Consider the following 1,858-nt stretch of genomic DNA (forward strand, 5'->3'; position numbering starts at 1 on the left):
AAAAAAAAAAAAAAAAAAAAAAAAAAAAAGGTTAATAATTCTTTACAGAGTATCTCCTGCATGCCTTGCCCTCAAGTTGCTTAGGGTGGAAGGAAATGATTAGAAATGAGCCAAGCCGAGCCTGCACTCTTAGAGTAAGTGTAGTGGCCTCAGACAGAGGAGAGATCCCTGGGACCTAGGAGGTCCGCGCCTTCCACTGGACAGTCATGTGTGAGGAGATTGCGTTTCCTAAGCAGGACACTGTGTTGCGTTACATTGGTAACCCCAATTTAAGGCAGCATAAATGCACTGGGTAAAGAGCAGTATTGGTTAGCCCTGGGAAGTGGTTTTTAGGATGATTATATATTTTTTTGTGGGTATTCATTTGACTTGGATAGTTGTGGTGAGTGCTGCTTGCTGTCTTCTAATGGGGGCCTGGGGAAGGCTAAATTCCATTTTTTAAGGTCTGTGCTGCCTGCTGCAGGACCTGCAGCAGGGGAAAATTCCCCAGGATGGGGCTTCCTCCCTATAAGGGTGCTCAGGGCTGGAAATCAGGAGCCAGAAGGCTGAAAGTGAGCGTACCTCCCTTAACGGATGTCTTCCTTGTTTCTGTGGCCAGGGAGATACTTCAGGGGATTACCGGAAGATTCTGCTGAAGATCTGTGGTGGCAATGACTGAACAGTGACTGGTGGCTCACTTCTGCCCACCTGCCAGCAACAGTGGTGCCAGGAAAAGGCCAAAAGAATGTCTGTTTCTAACAAATCCACAAATAGCCCCGAGACGCACCGTCCTAGAGCCTAGGTCTGTCCTCCACCCCTCCTGACCTGTATATTGTGCCACAGGACCTGGGTTGGTCTAGAACTCTCTCAGGATGCCTTTTCTACCCCAGCCCTCACAGCCTCTTGCTGCTGAAGTAGATATTTCATTTTTCTGACTCATGTAATCATTCCCCTTTGCCTGTGGCTAAGACTTGGCTTCATTTTGTCATTTAATTGTATATTTTTATTTGGAGGCATATTTTCTTTTCTTACGATCATTGCCAGACAGATGCATACAAGTCTGTTTGCTGTGTACACATTTCTGTTGAGGGCGACTGGGTGGGTGAAGTGCCGTGTCCTCGCTGAGGAGAGAAAGGGAAGCATGCCTGGGAGGGTAGCCTGTGCATCTGGTGAGTGTGTCACAAGCTTTGTTACTGCCAAACTCACTCCTTTTTAGAAAAAAAAAAAAAGGTCCAGAAAGTCATTCGTTCCATCTTCCTTGCAGAAACCACGAGAACAAAGCCAGTTCCCTGTCAGTGACAGGGCTTCTTGTAATTTGTGGAATGTGCCTTAAACCTGAATGTCTGTAGCCAAAACTTGTGTCCACATTAAAAGCCAGCCAGCGCTGGAATGTTCTGGAAGTGTCTTCCTGGTACCAACTTGTTTTCTTCTGCTTGATTATGCCCTGTGGCTCAGAGTTCTCGCCTTATCAGCCAGTGAAAATTCATGTAACCTTAGATAGAGTTTTGTGTGCAGTAAACCCTGAGCATACAATAATTTGCGGGGACTCGTAAGGACATGGGAAGGGAGGTTCCCGAAATCCAGGCAGGGCACCCAGACACCTGAAAGGCAGAGGGACCTTGGTTGGTTGCAGGTGCAGTGAAGTCCACTGAAGGTGTGGCAGGAAGAATGTAGTCCTTCACCCAGGTCCCAGGTGGGAAGAAGGATGTGTGCTAATTCCTGGTGCCCCTCGACGGGGGCCAGAGAGAAGGATGGAGACAACCCAGAGAGTCACAAGACCAGCGCCTCCCCTCAGGGTGCCTCCAGGCTGAAAGGGGCTCCTGGCTCTGGTCTCTGGGGACCCTGTGCCCGTTGGTTGGTGGTGTAGGGGAGCGAATCC

General features: G+C 48.8%; 1 protein-coding gene across 1 annotated transcript in view; it reads left to right on the forward strand.

The window, feature by feature from the left end:
• ANXA11 (annexin A11) overlaps nucleotides 1-1,366 on the forward strand; it is a 50,452-nt gene extending 49,086 nt beyond the window's left edge. Inside the window, exon 15 of the mRNA XM_017856228.1 lies at nucleotides 599-1,366. Within this exon, the coding sequence (XP_017711717.1) occupies nucleotides 599-658 (60 nt within the window). The 3' untranslated portion in view covers nucleotides 659-1,366. The remainder of the gene's footprint in view (nucleotides 1-598) is intronic.
• Nucleotides 1,367-1,858: the final 492 nt, after the last annotated feature.

The sequence above is a fragment of the Rhinopithecus bieti genome, unplaced genomic scaffold (assembly GCF_001698545.2).
Source record: "Rhinopithecus bieti isolate Rb0 unplaced genomic scaffold, ASM169854v2 scaffold_43555, whole genome shotgun sequence".
Lineage (NCBI taxonomy): Eukaryota > Metazoa > Chordata > Mammalia > Primates > Cercopithecidae > Rhinopithecus > Rhinopithecus bieti.